This window comes from Pelodiscus sinensis, chromosome 3 (genome assembly GCF_049634645.1).
Source record: "Pelodiscus sinensis isolate JC-2024 chromosome 3, ASM4963464v1, whole genome shotgun sequence".
Classification (NCBI taxonomy): Eukaryota; Metazoa; Chordata; order Testudines; family Trionychidae; genus Pelodiscus; species Pelodiscus sinensis.
Genome location: NC_134713.1, coordinates 25,734,196 through 25,755,169, shown reverse-complemented (window position 1 = coordinate 25,755,169; position 20,974 = coordinate 25,734,196). Strand labels below are relative to the sequence as shown.

At 41.4% G+C, this 20,974-nt stretch overlaps 1 protein-coding gene across 1 annotated transcript in view; it reads left to right on the top strand.

Moving 5' to 3' along the window:
• The window catches only part of GREB1 (growth regulating estrogen receptor binding 1), a 155,236-nt gene that overhangs the window by 63,421 nt on the left and 70,841 nt on the right, over window positions 1–20,974 (top strand). The window contains exons 6-10 of the mRNA XM_075923479.1: window positions 2,867–2,986; window positions 3,715–3,891; window positions 16,810–16,992; window positions 17,304–17,450; window positions 19,862–19,987. Coding sequence (XP_075779594.1) covers window positions 2,867–2,986; window positions 3,715–3,891; window positions 16,810–16,992; window positions 17,304–17,450; window positions 19,862–19,987 — 753 coding nt within the window. The remainder of the gene's footprint in view (window positions 1–2,866; window positions 2,987–3,714; window positions 3,892–16,809; window positions 16,993–17,303; window positions 17,451–19,861; window positions 19,988–20,974) is intronic.

Genomic DNA, 20,974 nt, shown 5'->3' with positions numbered 1-20,974 from the left:
GTTAGCTAAGGCTGTAGAGTAGACTTATTATTGTCTCAGTAAGTGGTCTTGGTGCCACTATATGGGACAGTATCCCACACTCGGAAGATGTGTGGGTTACAGATGCATTACAATAAAAGGCTGCATTCTCCATTCTGAAATTCATGCCCACTCTTCAGGTGTAGAAATGAATTCACATGGTGAAAGGGAGAGGAGAATCAGTAATTCTGTGCTTACATGCTGTTGTTTAAATCATGTGCTGTTTCATATATTTTTCTGAACCCGTATAGCATCTTCTAGAGCTATGCACACTCTGTGTATGCCCATACAAGCAGAGCCCATTAAAGTAATTCATTTTGAAAGCATGCAGAAAACACATCTTGTACATCATATGAGAGATTAGCTTCTGAATCCTGCACCTCTACATCAATGGCAGTTGATCTCAGTGGGAGTAGGCCTGGGACTTATGTAGCATAGTAATAGTAAAATTAATTGACATATACAGTCCATCAAAGGGAGAAGGGGGGATACGATGCCCTTGCTCACATTGTCTAATAACCTAGTAGACTTCAGTAGGACTGTTTCTGAAGTAAGGTGCTATTCAACATTAACAAAGGAATTACACTCTGGATCTAGGTTGGCAGGAAAATTACCTTTGCAGTTAATTGGTTCATCCCCTGCTATGCACCTAAGGGAGTCTATGTTGCTGGTTGAAAATAAATGTTATGGTTATTGATTTAGGCCTTGATCCCAGTGATCTGCACTCATACATGACATTACTCATGTGAGTATAGTCCAATTGAGTAAAATCACACATGCGCTTAAGAGTTTGCAGGACTGGGGGTTAAATTATTTCTTTTAAAGAATATTTAGGAAGAGGACAACCTATTAGGCGAAATTTCAGTCAATAAAGATACACTGGTTCACAATGACTAAAAATAGTGTAAGCAGAAAAGACTGAAAATTGCACTGAGGCTGTAGAAATAATTGTATACAGTTGGTAGCAATAATGGCATAATACACTGCAGTACTTGTGAAACATCTGATCATGTACTTCAGCTAGTGTCAATCAGTAAAGCTCTCTTGACATAATGGAACTATACTAGTTTAGCTCAGATCTGGCCCTGTAACACACAAGGGACAGAGGTAAAGTTGAGCAGCTTCTTAATGGTGCTGTTTCCTAATTTACAAGTGCTTCACTGTGGAACTTTAATCTTCTGTAGACTATTTTGTAACAAAATGGAAATATATTGCATAGACTGCAGATACTTTAAATACACCATTTTTTTTAATAATGCTGGCTGTTGTGTGTCAGGGTAGGCCCTTAAAGTTTTTCTGATGCACTGTGTATGTGTTTGTGATGGGTATCTACATTGCAACAAAAGATTTATAGGACCTAGTCACAGAGTCTAGATGAACTAAGATCTGACAAATGGAGATGGTCTCAGAGCCAAGGCTTCAGCCTGAGCCTATGCTGCAATTTTTAGCCTTGCAGTTCAGTCCTGCAAGCCTAAGTCAATGGAGCTGGACTCAGACACAGCACGGAGGGTTTTTCTTTGCAATGGAGACATTCTCTAAGAGCTCAGACACATAAACATGGGAAGAAGTTCTTTTACATTCAGATTTAAAATCTGATTTTGACTCATAATGGTGTGCAGTATGCTTGAAAACAAAGACAAGACACCCTAATTATGCCTGTTAGTGCAAAATGGGGCTGTCACTTATGTTGTACAGCTGCACATTTTCTTGTGGATTCCTTTCATTCTTAAGCTGAAAGCCTGCACAGCTCTCCTGTGTCTAAATCTCTGCTCCCATGTTTTGTTATACCAGTCTTTGCATTCCAGTGACAAAGGCTGCTTCACTTCTCTCTTTGTCCCCTCCTTACCTCTTGTCTTTGTGCCATCTCCCACGTTATCCTCTGTGCTTACCACCCTGCCTTTATCCCTGATCAGCAGGGGATCAGTTTTGCTACCCGTGAGTAAAGGTAAGCACATACTCAAATACTTTGTTGTCTTGAGGCTAGAGTGTTTGGCATCTTTTGGGGGTCAAGATTGCAAGAACCAACCTCTCTGCTTTCATATCACATCTTAAAATTCATTTATTGGCAAAACTCACAAATACTAACCCTGGAGCCATTATTTAAGGAGGGGACAAAGTGGGGAAGGAGGCGGTGGCTGACCTTTCTTATGGGATTTTCAGGGCCTCATCCAACAGTCCACTGAAATCAATTGAAAGACTCCCATTGACTTTGAGCTTTGGAACAGACATCCCTCCTCCATCACAGCAAGTTTTGTATAGTTCATTTATTTAAAGACTAAGATCCTTGGGGAAGGGAATGACTTTTTTGTTCTATTTCTTGTACAGCATCAAATATATGGTCAGTATGTCACTATTAATTAGGTACATAGATTTGTTTAGGCGAAAATACCAAAAACAAAGGTTAAGGGAGCTTTTGTGAGGACAGAGTTCTATTACTGACAACTCTAAGGTTTCAAATGTGATGAGTCAAGCTCCCTTAAAATCATGAGACAAGATTCCAAATCATGAAATGAAACAAAAAATGGGGGGCTTATTTTTTCCTGTTTTCTGAGATTTAAGTACATCTAAGTCACATTTTAAAGTTTTTCTCCACAATCACAAGGGCTAGAACCTTTTCTTTTTTAAATGCAAGTTGAAATTCTCATGTAATCACAGGATTCCAGGAGCTGAAGTTTTTAAATGGAAAAAAACAAACATTGTGAGATTTGGCAATATGGTGGTTCCTTGAAAAGACAATCCTTCTTTTATGAAGTGCTTGCTGTAACTGGGACACCGCTCATTCCCAGGATCAGCTATTGCCACTGCTATCTGTTCTTTAAATATAATTTGTCTGGTGATACTTTTGTAGCAGGCAGCAGAGTGGATAATGAGGAGGAGGAGGAAGAGGAAGAAGAAAGTTCAGAATCAAGTAGCCCTCCTCTCTCTTATCAGATGAAACCTCCTCCTGATGGCTGCTGCACTACTGATGGTAAGAAATTCACAAGACTCAAAGTTTGGTGACTGATCCAATGGCCTACTAAAGCAAACCTCCCACTTGTATCATTGGGAACCAGGTCTCAGTAAAGTGAACAGAATTGAGTCCAAACATCATAACAACGACCTTCCAAAATTGGGTATATAGAAAATTGTGGGCCTGTTGCAGTTACCTCTTTCTACCTCTTAGATAAAACTTGTGTGTTTGTTGTATCTTTCAAAAGAGAACTTCTATATCAGGATGATTAATATGTAGGTGAGGACTATGGTTGTAGCTTGTAACAGTCCAGTTTTAAAAAACTGAGTTTAATGTTGTTTCAGATCATATACCTGCTGTTGAATGTGCTGCCAACTTTGTGGTTTTATCACCATATTTTCTCCATTTAAAACAAAATTATTCCGTCCTTTCCTGTGGCTGGGAGAAAGAGATGAGAGACTGTCTCAAAATTGTGAAACTGCCCAGACACCAAGACTTAATATATCTAGTTCATGTATATGTTGTGCAAAATAGATGTATCACTACTGCAGAAAATTTTATTATTGCATTTCCTAATTTTTATTTATTCATTGTTTTTCTAGCTTTTGTTTATAACTTACTCAGCAGAAGGAAAAAAAATTGACACTGATGTTAAACTTGACATTAGTTTATTCAATAAGGAAATTGTGACGAATTAAGCAAAATGACCTTTAACCTCAGAAATATGTTGCATTTGTTTTTTCTAGGTTTCTGCCAGGCTGGTAAAGACTTGAGGCTGGTATCCATTTCCAATGATCAAATTGAGGTGCCTTCAGGGTTTTTACTTGTTGGTGCTAAATCGCCAAATCTGCCTGATCAACTTTTAGTGTGTGCTGTGGATAAAAGATTCTTGCCAGATGACAATGGGCATAATGCCTTGTTAGGTAAGTCATATATCTACTCTTATTGCAAAGTGAATTTGGGAGATCTTATTTCCATCACTTGTAGACAATAGTCCTCCCTGATTGCTCAAAGTACAATAACCTTTTAGAACTGGCTGTGTTTGCACTGGAAAGAGTACAGCGTGAGCCACTCCATTACTTATGCTACATCTCCTTTTATCTGGAGAGAATGCTGTGCCTCCAGCTGAAGGTTAAAGTCATTGTTAGCTCAGTTTGAATTACAGTTGCCTGAACTACACCTTGAATAGTGGAGCTATTTCTGCGCTGCTGCCTGTCTGTTACCTTTCTAAACACCGGCATTTACCATTCCCCTTCTCAGGTGGAGTTGCTCTTAGGGAATCATTGTGGCAGCTAAATGGAATGAATCCTACGATTCTGCAGTGTAATTGCTATTGTTACCTGGGCCACAGACATTCATTATCCTTGTCAGATTGTGATTCCTTTGGGACAGGGAGTAAGTCTTCCAATGTATTTGAACAGTCCCTCGAACAATGAGGCTCAGCTCCCAGTTAGACTTTGGATGCTGCTGCAGTATATACCGGTATATGTGTATGTATAAATAAAAATAAGACTTACAAACAGAGTTTGAATTTGACACATAAGCAGACGTTATTGTGTGTCTGTCTTTGGTCTTAAAATAGAAAATATTTCATGACAAGAATAGCAGGGAAAACAGAAATTCTGCAATGGTAGTGATTTCAACCCTTCGGATAAGTTATGGACCTGATCCAAAGCCTTTTAAAGTCAATGACAGACTTTCCATTGGCCCAGGCCCTGTATTACTGTTGACAGTTAGTATTGAAAAACCTCTAACATCTAAAATCATATGAATGAATGAACAAATGATGAATATGATAAAAGCTGAAGTAGTTTGTGCAACTAGGTACAGTGATATTTAAATCTACAAGACAATTATGGGGTTTTTTGGGCATGCATTTTCAAGTTTGACACACAGCCATTTTCACTGTTAGCCTAAAAAATGGTACAGTGCTCCTTGTGTACCTCACTGAGTTTTAATTACTTAAAAGAAAGAATGTTGTCGCTGGGTTTGTTAGCCTTTTTGTTGATCAAGACATGATCCTTGCAATTTCACTGGTGCCAAAGGTTCTGATGTGAACTCCGTTGCTATCGCAATGTGAATAAGGCTGAAAGGCATTTGGGATAACAGTGTAGTGTGAAGGTGCATAATATAACTCCATGTACAGTAATGCCTTTTAGCCTGAGATCTTAGCGACTTGGATTAGCCACAATACAATTGACCAGTGATTGTAAAAGAATTAAAGGAGGGTTGTAAATCAGCCAAGTGTTGTCATTTAAAAGATACAGACAGGAATGTTGTACCACTCAATTCATTCACTGCTAGCGCTATTAACAACTTAAACTCCCTAGGCTGTAAGCACAGAGGAAGTAGTATATTTGTTAATTACATGTTAAACAAGGACAGAAAAGGACAACAAGGAGCATCTGGTAATAACTCACACAATTTTTTGTGATTCTTATGTCTTCAGTTTGCATATGTGATGCTATATTGATTTTCTGTAAGCTATTTATATGCTTATTTTTTGCTATTTTATCACAAATGAAAACCAATGAAGCAACCATTTTTGTGAAACATTTTAGCAAAGCTGTCGAATTATCTCTGAAAAGTCTAGACTAAGCTTCAACCCCTACCCTCCCAAAAAGCTATATGTTTTAAGATCCTGAATCAGGACACAGAAATTGCAAAGGAACACTCCTGAGTCCTATAATCCTAGTCTTGCCTCCATGACATGCTGCTGATATGACCGTGGGGCATGTTTAGGGTTGATTTATTGATTATGTTAATAAGTTGTATTACTCTCCTAGACAGCTGCTCCTCTGATTCGTATGCCATTTATATTTGAGAATGAAGTACATCCAGTATTCCACAGGAAAGGCCCCTTTTGGGAAATGTGGGTGCACCTGCTTCAAGCAGAACCATTTGAATGTAACAGCATAGATTCCTTGCCTCACAACACTGCAAGGAACTCAGTATTTTGCCATTAAAAAGCCTTTTCTTTGTGCCTGGAGATCTGCAGAGTCACTGGTGGGGAAGGCAGTGTTGTGACTGGGGTCATTGTTTCCCCAAGAAATTCATCTAAAACATGCCTCCCCCCAAGGTCTATCTGTTTGTTTTCCCCAGTTTTCATTCCTTGAAGTGGGACTGTGAGGACAAACAATTCAGCTAGTGTCTTCTACCATCTTTCTCCCAAACACAGGAAACATCTGCACTGATCATTTCCACTCCCATTCCTAGGAGTGAGAATTGCAGTTCTTCTAGTCACTGGCTGGGGACAGAATAACATTGCAGGAAAGATTAATTTGCTTATTGTTTGTAGGCTGGTTGTAGATGAAAGGTACCAGTGAGAAATATTGCATTGTGACTACTGTTGGATGAAGTGCCCAAGGTTTATACCAAGCTCATTGTAATAATAAGCAGGACCAAGCACTCTTGCCCTATAAAAACAAACATGACTTCAGATGAAATTTAATTCAAAGCCCCTCCTTCTGAGGTCAAGGTTAGGATCGTGATACGGGGGTGAAGTGTGCATAAATGTGGGTCGCAGGAAAAAAGACAAAATGGTGGGTCACCTTATTACAGGCCATCCTCGCTATAAGTCCAAGATACACTCCAATAAACCTTGGACTTACAGCGAAACAACTTAAAGCAGGGATTTTTTTCCCTGGGACTGACTTTCCTTTGTGCAAATTAGGGGTTTGGGTTTTTTTGCACAACTTAAGAGCGGGGAATGGGAGGACTTATAATGCATCGGTTCCTATAAGCATCAATGACTTTAATGTGGAATGGATGTATACCAGGGCAACTTACAGTGGGGATGCCCTGTAAAACATTTGGGAGCCACTGCTCTGTTTAACCACTGAGCCAGGGCAGCACAGCTAGTGCAAACAATCTTCTCCATACTGTCCTACCGATGAGCCTCAGTCTTGACCCAGAGAGTCAGTAATTTTACAGTAAGAAGATAGGACAGTCTTCCTGCAAAGTCCTTTGCATCTCTGCTTCACTTCAACTGACAGCTGGGTGGGTACTTGTCTGTTGGGATGTGGGCAGATTCATCCAAGCCTGTTTCATATAAAGCTGCTGAACAGTTTTCAGATGATAACAACCTTCCGTTGCTATTGATGTAGGTGGATGTGAACTGGTGACCTGGAGGTGAAAGGCTTTTATCCCCGATACTCAATGCATTGATCTCTTGTTCTCTTGTGAAATCAACCTTATGACATAGATAAATTGGGACACCTTACAGCTGCCCTGAATCACCTGACCTTTGCCCTTGCTATAATGTATGGAAGCTATTTGATTTAGTTTATTCATGAAACTACCTGTCTTTCCCATCAATGGCTGCCTCCAGACATTGGCATGTAAATAAGGCATGGGAAGAGGAAGGGAATAGTGAAATGTCTGAGTTCTCATCCTGCACAATCCCTGTTTCCATATATTGGGTTCTGAATAAGGTTAGAATGATGTTTAAACCTGTGAGTGAGCCATATGTGCTGGATGGTATCTTTATTTCACCATGATCTGAGCTCAATATCAACTCCTGAAAACAAAATGAGATCCTCTTAGGTTCTCTTATCAGTCAGATAAGGGCATACAGTTAGTTAAATGTACTCAGCTCCACTACCATCCTCTTCCAATCCACATCTGCCTGATAAAGGATTCCTTAGGTGCTCTTAATAGTTTGACACAAAGTCATGCTGTGTTATGTGAAGTTATAGCTGAAATATGCTAATGAAAAATAAGTGGACAAAGCTGATTGTCAGTGAAAATAGAGTAACAATAGGGGATGCGATGTGGATAGCTGTGTTGGAGGGAACTTGCAGTAGGGAGATCTTAGGAGAATGTAGAGAAGCTGGTGTGTGGTAGTGAAAGGAGGCAGTTTTGATTTTTTTTAAAGGCTTTTCAAATAAAAGAACTTATAAAAGTGCAGCTTCTGAGTCCTTTTCTAAGTGAGTGGTCAATAGCAAATGAATCTGAAATACTTATCAGTTCTCTTGTGTGCTGAAATGATTAGTGTCAATTGTAGTAGGTGGTGCTATCTTTTTCCTTAGCATTGTCTTGTGCATTACTGTGTAGTGGTATCTGATCTGAGGGCTTTAGGATGAAGTAGTGAGATTAAGTGGCCTGCATTGTGCAGGGGGTCAGACAGATGATCATAATGGTCCCTTCTGACCTTAAAGACTATGAGTCTATAAGTAAAGTCCTGCCTGTGTATGCTGGAGTTGCTGCTTGCAACAAATCCCTGTGATTCTATAAGTGAGGCTGTGTCTACACTACAAAGAAAAGCTGGAAAAGATACGCAAATTGCAAACTGCAATTTGCGTATCTTTTCTGCTTTTCTTCCGAAATAGGCTTCTCCGATATTTGGCCCATCTACATGGGGCCACATGCCAGGAAAAAAAACATTTTTTGGAATATCCCTTCTTCCTCGTAAAACAAGGCTTACAAGGATGCTGAAAAAATGCGTCTACTTTTCCGAAATTTTTTTCGGAAAAGAAATGCGTTCCTTGGATGTGGCAGAGCTTTTCTGGGATACCTCCAGATCCCGGAAAAGCTCTGTAGTCTAGATGTAACCTGAGTATTACAACACATAGCAGTGGCTGGAACACCACAATGCTGCTGGTATGGATTTAGGAGTTGAAATAAGTGTGATCTATAGTGAACACCCAGTTCTGAAAGGGAAAAAGATTTGTACTATGGGAGAGAAACTGATGACTATTAATCATTAGCCACTGCACACCTCAGAAGATTGCTGTGCTGCCCTGGATTTGCAGGATACCTGCATCTACCAGGCAATACATCTAGGAAGTATCTTTGCTTTATAGCAAGACACATCCTCTATCAGTACATAGTGCGCTCCTTTGGCCTGTCATTGGCCTCTAAGATTGTCACAAAATGCAGGACGGTAGGAGTGGCTCACATGCACCACCTAGACGTCCACATTTTCCCTTATGGGTCCATGTGTTTAGTATGCAGAGCGCAAACATCCAAGTCCACAGTACCATCCTCATAATCAGACAGCAGTTTTCTCATCTAGACTGGAAACTGAATTTAGACAAATCAAAGTTGCAGCTGATGCAATTTATAATATTCATAGGAGCAGGCCTCAGTGCCATAATTGCGATACCTGTCTTCTGATGGACAGTCTACTCTGCCTGAGGTTTTAAAATCCAACACAGTTACAGCGGTGCATTCCTGTCTATCAGGAGCGGCCCTAGATGAGCTGCCGGCAACTGGCGCCCTAGGCGAAATGCGCGATCGACGCGCCTGCCTCCAAACCCCTCAACGGCTGTTTAATTTGGCCCCCTAGGTGACTGCCTAGTTTGTGCCTATGGATGGGCCGCCACTGCTATCTACAACTAGTGGGCCACATGTGGGCCTTGTGCATTTATGAATGAGAAGCTGGATATGAGTCAACTGTGTGTCTTTGCAGCCAAGAATGCATTATTGGGGTGTATTAGTAGAAGCATTTCTAGCAGACCTACCATTCCCTTTTATTTAGCACTGGTGAGGCCATATCTGAATCGTTGCATCCAATTCTGGGCCCCTGTTACAGAAATGACACGAACACGTTGGAGAGAGTCAAGTGGAGGGCAACAAAAATGATTAGGGGGCTGAAGCACATGATTTATGAGGAGAGGCTGAGGGATTTAGGCTTATTTAGTCTACAGAAGAGATGAGTGAGGGGGGATTTGATAGCAGCCTTCAACTTCCTGAAGGGGGATTCCAAAGAGGATGGAGAGAGGCTGTTCTCAGTGATGGATGAAGAAGAAGGAGCAATGGTCAAAAGTTGCAGTGGGGAAGGTCTAGGTTGGATATTAGGAAAAACTATTTCACTAGGAGGGTGGTGAAGCACTGGAATGGGTTACCTAGGGAGGTGGTAAAATCTCCAACCCTAGAGGTTTTTAAGTCTCGGCTTGACAAAGCCCTGGCTGGGATGATTTAGTTGGGTTGGTCCTGCTTTTGGCAGGGGTTGGACTTGATGACCTCCTGTGGTCTCTTCCAACCCTACGATTCTGCATGCCAGACTTCACCTTCAATGTCTATGGGCTTGGCTCATTTGGCTGATCTTCTTACTTAAGCATCCTCTGCACGTACTGGCATGTGTAGCTGCACAAGTGCTTGAAGCCTTGATTTGGGGTGGGACCCTCACAATGTGTGTAAAGGGCTATTTCTTCTATCTCCTGAACCAGCTTTTACTCTGGTTAGAAGTGTGCCTATCAAAGACTTGCTTGACTTTGTGGCAAGATCTGTAGTCACCCGAGGAGATGTCTCTGCATATAAATATGCTGGAGCCCTGTGTGATGCATTGGGTCTGAGACATTTTTGTTTACCACCAAAACCCATGGTCATCTGTACATATTTTTTGCAGACATTATGCCATCACTCAGGTCTCTTGGCAGTGTGGGCAAGTAGGAATTGCAGTCTGGTCAGATAATCCAAAGTCCCTTCACTGGTCAGAGAGCTGCTATGGCGTCACCTGCACTGTGGAATGTATACGTGCACCATCACTTGAAGGAGAACAATTGGTAACTTATCTGCAGTTGCTGTCTCTTCTTTGAGCTTTGTTGTAAACATATACATTCCAAGACCACACCATCTTCTCTGCTACATTGGACAATAATTTCATAAGCTGTAAGAAAGAAAGGCCAGGGAGATGGCAGATATGCCTCTTTAGGGTTTTGGCTCCCCACATTAGGAGAGCTGGGGTGCATGTGCCACCTAGTGGTACCACTGGCAAAAGTCACTGACTTGAGTATTTTGGTTGCACCTTACCCTGGCCATAGAATGACTTGGCAGTTGAATGTATATGTGCACAATGCATCTCAGAATAAAAGTTACTATAGGTGTGATGGGGTGAGGTCACAGATGACCCCTCAGGGGTGCCTCCCAGAGTGTAGTTTAGGGCCCAGCCTCCTGAGAAAGCACTCCCCAAATGAGATCAAACCCCAAAGAATTAGGTAAGCCCCCTTTAGCAATGAAAGGGGGAATGTGCACACTGACTGCCCCCCCCCCCCCGCCCAGGTAACAATCGCTTACACTGGGTTTGATTGAAAACAAAAATGGTTTTATAAAGTTGAAGCAGTAGGATTTAAGTAGTAATAAGTGAAAACAGGCAGCGCAAAGTAGGTTACAAATCAAAAGAAACAAAATTGCTTGGATAATTCTACATTGAAACCTCAACACAAACTTAATCAAACTCACCCTAGAACCCTTCCAGCTTTCCCTCCAAGCCAGGGCTGCCTTCCCCCTGCCAGGGGTCTCAGGCTCCTTCCTTCAGGTGCAGCCCAGCCAAAAGACCCAGGCTTCTGCTCTCCTATTCTTTTTGTTTAAAAAGTACACTCCCTACCAACCACTGCTCACACTGAAGGACAAAAGAGATAATTTAACAGTTGAGGGTAACACCCTCCATGTCTCTCATTCATACATTTGAAACTCACAAATTATTCCCCACTCCCTGTGTCTAATTTTACACACACAAACGATACATACAACAGAGTAAGATAAAGAGAACCAGTGGATCGTGACATGAAGATTGATGGGATACACAAAATGATTCGCTCAAAACGCTTTTGAGATATGTATATTCATGTCCATGAGTCCAGTTCATAAATCATGGGGGAAGGGGAGGGCCTGTCACAATAAGTAAATTACTAGTTTATCTACTGAAGAAGACACAGACTGGAGAAATCTATTTAGTTTAGGAACAATTATCCATTGATCTGGCACCAGCATGGTGTATGATGGTAACAGGACTGTCTTGCTACCAAACTTACAGAGGATGATATTAGATCATCTGGGGCATGAAAAGTTACTGAGCAACTCATCTGACATATTTTGGCTAGGCATGGCTGCAGGTGTTAAAGACCATGTGCTTTCCTGTTTTACCTGTCAGGAAAGGAAAGCACCAGCAACAAGAGGCAGAATTCCTTTAGAACGATGCCAACTCTGTAAGCCCTTCATATGAAGAAATAGGTTGTGCCAGTGAAAGCTCATGATACCATCTAGATGTTGTGTTAGTCTCTAAGGTGCTGCAGAACTATTTATTGTTTTTTAAGTTGTTTCAGTTACAGACTTAAATGGCTACCCCTCTGAGACTTTCAAGCCCTGGGTGTTCATACAGATTAGATTGGAAAGGCTCATTGCCAGAAACACCATTTGGAAATTAGTATGTGCTGGTAGCGTCTGACACCCCAAAGTATGCAGTTGTGTAACCACTGAAGGATAAGGGACTGTGCAGCTGAATTGATGAAACATGGCCAAAGTACATCCGCAGTGATCAGGGAAGGAATCCGGTTGTTACAGGAAGTTTTATGACAACTCCAGGTAACCAAAGCGAGGACCTGAAAGTAAAGAGAGACAGAGAGAGTAAACTGCACCATTGACTCCGTATGTACAGTCTTTGTCAGTGAAAACCAATGAGACTGGGATAAAGTCACTTTTCTTTCATCCTTGCAAAGCACCCAACCCTTTCCATTACTCTACTTGTGAGGTTATTTTCGGACTCTACACACTCATACTTCCCTGTGACTCGATGTTCAGGCAGAAAGAACTGGCAAGATCCCCTCCTGCTAGGCAGGTGGGTGATATGGCAGGATTTGATTACAGTGACCTGAGGACAGCATTCCATAAGGTGGAGGAACAGATGAGCATGTCAGACACAAGATGCCTGGAAAAAGGAAAATTATGTGCCCATCCAGAAAGGAGAGAAGATGGCTGCCTGACTGGAAAAAGCAGCCTGGAACCCCCCCCCCCCCCCCCCCCCGATTTTTGGAGAAGATTTTGTTAGCTTATCCTTAGTGATACAAAAAGCAAGATCTCTTCACTTTGAAGTGCATCAAAAAACTGGAGCGCACAGTCACTAAAAGAAAGGGGAAGGCAAACACTGAGGAGAGTTAATAGTTATCCCAGAAGGATATAGAGGAGGATTTGGAGGCACCCCCAGTAGGTTCCTGTGACTCATAAGGAGAGAACAATTGTAGAGGAGGGATTGGTGGGAGGTTTTTGGGATGTCAGCACAGGATATCTTCAGCAGGCAGTCTGTGTACAACAGATAGACCTGGTGTTAAAGGACACGAACCCTGCTGCCACTGATAATCTACATCTAGCTATGGATGAGGTGTCAGTGACTGAATGATGGGCAGACCAACACAGAAACCTTCATGGATGGCAAACAACCTGGGTTCCTAGGAGTTACTGTTTTTAAATTCTTATTTAACTACCGGCGGGGAAGTTATAATGATTAGTGTAGACAGCAACTCTAGCAGTCTGTGGTGCTATGTCTTTATCATAGTGTTAAAGTGTTGTGTTGTATGTTGTTGATCTGACCTGTGGGGTTAACAGAAAGTTTGGTTTTGCCTGCTTCTGCTGGAGTTGGTAATTGCAGTCAACTCCCAGTTGGTACTCCAATAAATCCCCAGGGGTCCAGAAGTGAGCGTTACCACACTATGCTGGTCTACACTAGGAATTTACATATCTCTTAAGGTTGTGAAAAATCCATGCCCACGAGAGGCATAGTTATACCAACCTAGACCTGGTGTAGACAGTGTGAGGTCTATGAAGTAATTCTTCTGTCAACCTAGCTACCGCCTCTTGGGAAGGTGGATAGCTTATGCTGGTGGGAGAATCACTCCTGTGGGCATAGGTAGTCTGCACACTGAAGCAGTACAGCTGCAGCTGCACCACTGTAGAAACTTAAGTGTAGATGAGCCTTAAATGAAGATTAGGTTTCCTAATGAATCTCACATGGCTAGATGCGATTGCTCAGCATGGCCATATACTACTGCAGAACCTTTCGGTGCTGTCACTGCTAGTCTGAGTGTGGCCCAGGTTAGTGGTCACTGACCTAAGTGAGTGAGTGACCTAGGAAGTTTTGTTGGAAGTTGGTCATGGAGCACAAAATCTTTTCATGTGTACCACAGAGCAGGCACCGCATGGGGGTAATTGATGGAAGCGGCTATTCTGTGGTTCACGTGAAAAGATTTTGTGCTCCATGACCAACTTTCTATTGGACAGCTTTTCTATCACCAGTTTTGGTAGCCTGCCAGCCAGTCTCAGCAAATAAAGGCTAGAACAGGCCTGGACAGCACTGTCTTGCCCTAGGATGTGATCTCTTCTATGGTCAGGCTTAAAAAAAATCATGGTTGGGTGTCAGAGTAGGTAAAACTTCACTGCTGCTGGACATACTTACTGTGTTCTGTGGATATTCTTCTCCAGTTTATGCCCCTTACATGAACTCTGGATCAGGTTAGAACACATGTCACACTATACAGCTTTTATCACATTGGTTTTATTTTTGGTTTCCTTTACCAATGCCCCTAATTACTGAAGTAACAGAAGGTTTTCTCCTGTTACTGTTGATTTGTGTGATGCTAGACAGATGGATTTATAATTGCTGGTTTAACATGCAAGCTTATGCAGAATGCTAATTTGTTCTAGTGTCATAAGTCATAGTGACCTTTACTAAGCTATATACCAGAACCTGAGATGTAAGTTACATTTCAATACACTTCAGCTCCAACATATCCCCAGCAAAAAGACCTACTAGTCTTAGATATCAGACCAGTAAAGGATGAATGTAAGCTTTTAGTAAAATCTGCTGAGTCATTACAGGACTAATGATTGTAAGCAAACTGTACAGTACTTTTTCTTGTATACACCTGCTTAGGTATTTATATAGCATTATATTTAGAGACCTGAAAATCCATAGATATCTGCTTTATAGCCATGGCTCAGTTTTTGGTTACATATGTGGATGCACATTTTGTATCTGCGCAGGCTCTAATTATATTACATTGGCTGTGGTTTTAGTTCATCTTATCTCCGAAAAACAGACTTATCTGCAATTAATTGAAAGTTTAATTTGTGTGAAAGATGTGACTTAAAATAGCCACATAACCTTTCCTATGATCACCTACTGAATAAGAAGCCTCATCTTGTATCCAGTGATGTGAAGGAGAGTTTTGCCATTAACTCTAGTGAATTCAGGATTTGACAGAATTGTATCTCTGCATGGAGAGTTCGTGCAATGCTGTGCCACTCCACACATGGCATGGGAAGGAGTTGTGTCTTAAATTACTCACTGAACCTCCTAACAGACAGGATAGGTGAACAAGAAAAATATGGGCAGACTTGTGGACAACTCTGAAGGACCCGGATTAATGGGAAGCAGTAGCCAAACAGAAAACAAAATGTGGAGATGTATGAAGACTGGGGTAGGAAATAATATTGAAAATATTATAATACTTCTATATAAATTGATGCTACATCCTCATCTGGAATAATGGGTTCCGATACGGACTTTTACCTCCACATAAACAGAAATAGAAGAAGTTCAGAAGTAAGCCACGAAAATGATCCATAGGCATAAACAAACTTCAGTATAGAGTGAATTTAGCAAGATTTTAAACTCCTGAACTTAGAGGAGAGATGAATAAAATGGAAATGATAGAAAGACTCAAAATAAGAAATGATGGAAAGTAAACTATTCTTATTTACTCTCTTAGAACCCAGAAAACTAGGACAAGAAGTGAAACTGAAAAGTAGCAAATTTAAAACAGATAAAAGAAAATTAGTTTTAACATACAAGTAATTAATCAACGGAACTCATTGCAGCAATATGTTAAACCAGGGTTCTCAAACGTTGTGATACTGTGATCCCCCTCTAAGTTGCTTGCAACCCCCGGGGGATCAGGACCAACAGTTTGAGAAACATGGTGTTAGACTATGAAGATTTCAATACTGAATCAATACTGGGGTCCATGTAGTTCAGTATCCTGTCAGTATCAGATTTTTGAGAGGAAGGTGCACTCTACCTCATATTAGTTGTGGAATAATCTGTTCCCTGCATTAAGTGTCTTCCTAACCCTACTGGTTAGGATTTGTAAGGAATCTTGAAGTATGAAATTTAATATCCTTTCCCAATTGTGCAGTCCTGTAGCACCTTAGAGACTAATTATATATAGATAGATATAATTTCTATAACTATATATATTATAAATTTCATTCCCAAATGTGTTAGCATTAACTAGGATAATTCTGAATATTCTTATCTAGATAAATGTCCAGAACTCTTTTTAAATCTTGCTAAATTCTTAGCCTCAGTGATACCCTGTATTAATAAGTTCCATAATTTAATCACACATTTCATAAGAAAGAATCTCCTTATACTGTTTTTAATTTGTCATCTTTCAGTGCCACCGAATGTCCCTTTTTTCATGTAATATTAGAAAGAAACTGAGCCTCATGGTCTATCTTCTCTAGACCATTCATTCTTTGTCCATTTGTCACATCCTTTCCTGTTTGTCTCCTTTCTAAGGTAAAACTTCTCAGTCTTTTCAGTCTCATACATAGAATAGTTTTAAAAACAAATTCTGTGATACTGCCGATTGCATACACAGACTAGCCCCAGAATTGGTGAAGGCTGTCTTAACTCAGCTGCCTAAGAGGGATTTGCTATGCGTCCTGTCAAAGGCCCTGACTCAGGAGAGCAACTCTAATAAGGGAAGTACTTTAAAAATGTGCTTAAGTAGGAATTTAAAGTTAATCAGGGCCTTAATAGTCTAATAGCCTGTTTCATACCTAGGTCACAGGAATGGAAGGTAAATGGAATTTTTTGAAAGTGGTCCGAAATGAAAAAACTATATTAATAGACAATGAAAACAAGATACATATTGATTAACTGTGAAGCTTAACTTAGGAAACCTGATGGCCACGTGCAATTTGGGGGGTTGACTTACTTTGTATTTAATAAGAAAATGTTTGTATTCGATTAATTCTTTATAACTAATACTCACCATCCCAAGGTCTGCATGCTACTGTCACCTCTGTTACCAGATCTTTTGTATTGTTTATTTTATCAGGTTTCTCTGGCAATTGTGTTGGCTGTGGCAAGAAGGGCTTCTGCTACTTTACTGAATTTTCCAATCACATCAATCTTAAACTGACCACTCAACCCAAGAAACAGAAACACTTAAAGTATTATCTGGTCAGGAATGCACAAGGAACTCTTACCAAAGGGTCTGTAATCTGCTGGAAAGGAGCAGGTGAGATAATGAAACTGTCTTGTTAGAGGTCTGGTTCTCGTCTGCAGGGCTTAGATAGCACAGAGATTGGCATCTGAAAAAAAAACGAGACACAGATGAACAAAGGAGACTTTAAAGCTAGGGGATCGCTGAAGTGCAGCTGTAGAAAGCAATTGGCTAATAAAAAGATGACATGTTTGACAAACCATTCGTGCCTACTTTCCAAATATCATAGCAACTGAATCAAAATAGCTCGTTTTAAATTCTTAATTTAAATTTGCAAAGATAAAGTTCTTGTATCACTTCTCAATGGAAGGATCTTGTTTTCTCAGAGTTTAGAGGCCGACAGGCTTCATCCGGTCCTTGTTCAAGCACTTTGTTCCAGCTGCCAGAGAGTTCCGGCCCTGCACTAATCACCACCAATGAGCTTGTTCCTGCCCCAAACCCACATGCTCCTGCAGCTGGGACTCAACAAACAGGTAACCTGGAGAAGAGAAACCCACTGGGTTTCTACATATTTTGTGTGTGTTTGTAAATGAAAACACATTACAGCACAAAATGATTAAAATGTGGATGTCTGGGTTAATTAAATCAGGTAACTGGTATAATACAGGCAGTCCCCGAGTTAAGTGGATCCGACTTATGTCGGATCCGCAGTTACGAATGAGGCTTTTCTCGCCCCGGAGGATGGGAGCGGCGGGACGCCCAGATGAGCCGCGGTCCCGCCGCCCGCATTCTCCGGGGCGAGAAAAGCTGCTCCCCATCTCCCTGGTCTGCTGGTCAGACCAGGGAGATGGGGAGCAAAGCCTCGGAGGACGCCCGCAGCGGGAAAGCCGCGGCGCGCCTGGGCTGTCCCGCTGCGGGCGTCCTCCGAGGCTTTGCTCCCCATCTCCCTGGTCTGACCAGCAGACCAAGGAGACGGGGAGCAAAGCCTCAGAGGACGCCCACAGAGGGACAGCCGCGGTGCGTCTGGGCTGTCCCGCTGCGGGCGTCCTCCGCGGCTTTGCTCCACGTCTCCTTGGTCTGCTGGGGAGGGGGGGCAGGGCGCAGCTAGTGCCCCCTCCCCCCAGCAGATCAGACTTTTCTGCCCACGACGCCTGAGGTAGAGCAGCTGGGGCGCTGCTGGGTTGGTCCCGCAGCGCCGCTCCTCGGCGCTACTGGACCAACCCGGCAGCACCCTAGCTGCTCTGCCCCAGGCGTCCTGATTCAGCCACTGCTGGTCAGTTTCAGCAGCGGCTGAATCAGGATGCCTGGGGCAGAGCAGCTGGGGTGCTGCTGGGTTGCTCCAGTAGCGCCAAGGAGTGGCGCTACTGGAGCAACCCAGCAGCACCCCAGCTGCTCTGCCCCAAGCGTCCCCAAGTCAGCTTCTGCTGAAACTGATCAGCGGCTGACTACAGTAAGCCCGAGACAGAGTTGCTCTGCCCCCGGCTTCCTGGAATCAGCCGCTGATCAGTTTCAGCAGCAGCTGACTTGGGGACGCCTGGGGTTCTTAAGTTGATTCTGTATGTAAGTCAGAACTGGCATCCAGATTCAGCCACTGTTGAAACTGATCAGTTTCAGCAGCGGCTGAATCTGGACTCCAGTTCCGACTTACATACAGATTCAACTTAAGAACAAACCTACTGTCCCTATCTTGTACGTAACCCGGGGACTGCCTGTAAAGTCCTAGAGCTGCAGAAAGAAAATGATTTATGCTTTGAAGGCTCTTTCGTTACAAAGTAATTGATAAAAGAGTTAAGAAATAGCTTAATGTTCAAAAAATGTTTCTTTTTTGGAGTCAGTGAGCCATCTCCATAGCTAGGACAAGCCAAATCTTTGAGATTCATCTGTTTTAACGTGCTGAAAGTGGGCTTTTCCATTTTGCAGCTGTTGCTTATCTGGCTACACAAGCTTTGGAAATCAGCTTGTTTTATTTTAGTTCGTTCCTCTGATTCAGCCTGTTTTATGATTTGTGTGGGAAACTTGTTTATTGCAGAGATTATGTGGAAGTTATGTTAAAAGCTTCTGTTTTTCCTTTTGATTATAGAAGCATTGGCTTATGTTTTAAATTTTATACAAAGTAAGATTAAGTTTTCGTAGTTATAAAAATATAACTACATATTCTGTGTTTAAAATATTTACTTTCTCAAGGCCTTGTTTTTCCATTTCCTGGGGTGAATAGGTAGGTGTTTACTGATGCAAAGTGAAATGCTCTCTCTGGATTTCCTCTTAATGAGATCAATTGTTCAGTGTTTTCTGAGTGTGATGGGTCTTTGTATTTTGAGAACTGCGGCAACTCCATTGACATTTTTATGCTGTCTATCAGAGAGAAGCCTGACTCCAAATATATTAAAAAGTTGAGATTTGGAAACCTAGTATCTCTTGAGAACAAAGCATTAATCCCCTTAGGACATCACTGATGTATATATTTTCAAAAGATGAAGAAACAGTTTTAAACAGAGTTAGGGGTAGTTATATCTACCTATTTATTAATATGACACTGTCAACTGATAAATTAAAATATATTTGGGAAAAAATATAAACTAAAAATTTTGCTCAAGTTTATTTGCATTGATGCAATATTTGATTCTTTTTTGTTAAGGCCCGTTCCTGCAATGAGCTTCCCATACAAGCAGGCTGAATGTGTGGATCTGATTGCAGGACTGGGGCCTTATCCATGTGTAAACCACAAGTAACTCCAATAAAGTCAGGGGAGTTACACTCATGGTAGAGATCCAAGTTGGACCTGCTGCGCTCATTGCTATGAACACTGTGGGTCGGGGAGAGATTCTCAGCTGATCTAAATTGTCTTAGCTTCATTGAAGTCAGCCACCAGTTGATCTGTTCATTACACCTTCTGAGGAGCTGCCTCTCTAGTTATTTATTTAACTTTTTTTTTTGTGTTTGGCAGGCACAATATCTGATCATCTCCCTTCAACGGCTGCATTAGGTTCAACTGTTTACAATGGCAAAGATTCTCCCAAACAACAGCTGGTGAAAAATAACTTGCCAGCTCTGACAAGACCATCAGTCTTAGGTACCTTTAAATTTTGTGTTTAACCAAATCCAAATAGTGTATTCTGAGGGGAAACTGGAGCGTTCTATTTGGCATAAATTCTTCTGTTTCTGGATCAGACTGTTCTCCCAGGCGTCAGTGTAATAATAACATCTCCTGTTCCTTATTAACTTTCAGAAAAAAGGTGTGAGTGATGTCATTGCTTCTGTAGGAATCAGAACAGTAATTTGGATTACAGGTTAATTTTAGGCAATTTTCTCCAAATTGCATTGTCAGCATGCCTCAGTTTAGTTCAGTTTCCATGTTGACTCAGTTCTGGACCACTTTGTGTCTGAAGAAGGGTGGGCACTTGCTCATTAGAAAATGGACTTGCACTTAGCTTCTCATTTCACGAAGGAAATCATCAGAGATTAGTGAATTATATAACCTATAGGAGACCTGACAGGATTTGGGGATTTGCAAAAATAAGTGCATCATATTGATTTGATCTTCTTGAAATTGTGCCTTCTGCTATGGATTATGCTGGAAAGATAAGTAATTGAAAATAGAACAAATGGCCATATATTGCCCTCATGTGGGGAGAATATAAAGGACAAAAGGCTATCTTTTTAGTACCTACTGCCTCTGTGCTGGTGAATAATTTTATTCCAGATCTGAAGGTGTATCGGTTTTTCACATATATTGTAGTTTATTTTTGTACAGTATCTTTTACAAAAAAATCAGAACTCTTTTTAATCTATAAGACACAAACTCGGGTTTTGAAGTATACATGGGACTAACCTTGATGCAAGGTGTTATGATGTGCTGGTGCCTTTGCACGTTAAAGTAGGGAGAGATTAAGGCTATGTCTACAATGCACACTTAATTCGCATCTACACAGCAAAACTATTTTTTCAAAATAATTTCTGAATAATGGGCTTCTTACTCTGACTTCTGTAATACACATTTCATGAGGAATAAGGAAAATTAAGGGAGGATGTTCTTCCTTTGACTTCCTGCTGTGTACAT